This window comes from Micropterus dolomieu, unplaced genomic scaffold (assembly GCF_021292245.1).
Source record: "Micropterus dolomieu isolate WLL.071019.BEF.003 ecotype Adirondacks unplaced genomic scaffold, ASM2129224v1 contig_746, whole genome shotgun sequence".
Classification (NCBI taxonomy): domain Eukaryota; kingdom Metazoa; phylum Chordata; class Actinopteri; order Centrarchiformes; family Centrarchidae; genus Micropterus; species Micropterus dolomieu.
In genome coordinates, this window is record NW_025729736.1 from 2,537 (window position 1) to 4,177 (window position 1,641).

General features: G+C 51.5%; 1 protein-coding gene across 1 annotated transcript; it reads right to left on the bottom strand.

Moving 5' to 3' along the window:
• Window positions 1-457: 457 nt before the first annotated feature.
• Window positions 458-1,578, bottom strand: LOC123964130. The gene is made up of 2 exons (XM_046041235.1): window positions 1,341-1,578; window positions 458-1,126 (listed from the first exon to the last, which is right to left on the bottom strand). Exons 1-2 carry the CDS (start codon window positions 1,514-1,516, stop codon window positions 577-579), a joined length of 726 nt encoding a protein of 241 aa, XP_045897191.1. The 5' UTR covers window positions 1,517-1,578; the 3' UTR covers window positions 458-576.
• Between the last annotated feature and the right edge of the window lie 63 nt (window positions 1,579-1,641).

The following is a 1,641-nucleotide window of genomic DNA, read 5'->3' on the forward strand; positions in this document are numbered from 1 at the left end:
AACTAATTTTGTAACAAGATGTCTGTGAAGGTTCTCAGTCAAGAGACCGTATTAATAATAATATGGACTATCCGGGGAAATGTTATTGTCATTTATGTCTTTTTATGTATTACTGTTATACTTCTGTTTGTTCCACTATATTCTTAATTATTTATTTATTAATTTAATATTGGACAAGAGCAGAAAGTTTTGTTCAATAAGGCATGAAATCCTGTTTCAACTGGAGCAAATCTGACGCTTTATTATCACTGATAACACTAAACACTTAAAGACTGAAGAGTTAACGTTCATGTTCATGTGTTTATTTACTGGCAGGTCAGGAGCAGCAGTAATTAAACCAAACAACATCTGTAATATTGATTCAAATAAACAGATATGAACAATTTTTAAATGTTTTAAAGAAAAAAACATTGATGAAAATTGTTACAGCGGAGATAAAATAAAAATATAAATCACATTGTATTTTTATTTATTCTTTATTTCACCAGGGAAGTTATTTATTCACAACTTATTAAATTTCTTGGTATTGATCTCAGAGAGTCACGTGTTGACTGACAGCTGGAGCTCTTCTGTTCCTCAGAAGGACGAGTACATCCCCAGCCTCCGGGCGGCCTCGGAGATCCTCGGGGCCTTCCTGCTGGGGAACGGGTGGTAGATCTGGTTCTGGTGGACCCCCGTAGAGGAGCCCACTCCTCCTACGCTCACCCCTCTGGTGAACCGGAGGGCCGGGGCCGAGAACTTCCTGGAGGGGCCGCCGGTCTGCAGGGCGGCGTTACTGGTTTTTCTCTCGGCGACCCGGTTCTGGTTCTGGCCCTCGTGGAGGCTGGCGGTGGAGCCGCTGGGGGAGCAGGAGGCGACGGGGGTGGAGCTCCCATCGGAGCTGGTGAGGGAGCCGGCGGCAGAACGCTCCTGTTCATCGGACACGGAAACCTGGACCGGATCCTTCTGGGAGCCTCCTCCGGGTCTCTCGGAGGATCCAGGATCTGGGTCTCCTCTGGACCTGCTGAGGAGCTCTTCCTCTTTGAAGGAGCTGCAGGGAGACGTTTCTCTGGAGCAGCCAGGTGGATCTGAAGGTGAATCCACATCCTGAAGGGGGCCGCCGGCCTCAGAGGAAGACGAGGACCGCCTGGAAAATAAAGATGGAGGAAACTGTCAGCCTTTTTCTCACAGGTCCACGGGACATGTGGGGAACCTGCTCAGACCAGATCCTAGAGGGACCTGAGGACAGAACAGTTAGACCAGGTACCAGGACTGACAGGACCCAGGAAGAAACCAGCTTCCTGAGCCGGGTCATGTGGTTCCACCTGATCCACCTGAGTGTTTCACGGCGTCTGACTGACCGGGAGGAACCGCTGGTGTTTGCTGTGTCTGAGGACGAGGCTGGGAGCAGCGCGGGGAACCCGGGGCAGGAGCGCCGGTGGAGGTCCAGGTGGAGGTGCCAGGGGTCGTAGGTCGTCGGGTCGGGGTCAAAGGTCACAGCCGGCGGCGAGCTGCTGTTCGGTTCCCACGGCGACATTAAGCCCTGAGTGACGGGGATGATGGTGACGGCCTCCGACAGCTCCTCTGAGACTGGAGGAGAGAGGAGGAGGAGAGAGGAGGAGAGAGGAGGAGAGAGGAGGAGGAGGAGAGAGGAGAGAGGAG

Excerpts from the sequence above, each read along its gene's own strand:
- LOC123964130 (XM_046041235.1), bottom strand. The coding sequence starts at position 1,516 with ATGTCGCCGTGGGAACCGAACAGCAGCTCGCCGCCGGCTGTGACCTTT. Across the intron at positions 1,127-1,340 it reads AACACCAGCGGTTCCTCCCG|GCGGTCCTCGTCTTCCTCTG; the intron begins GTCAGTCAGACG and ends TTTATTTTCCAG.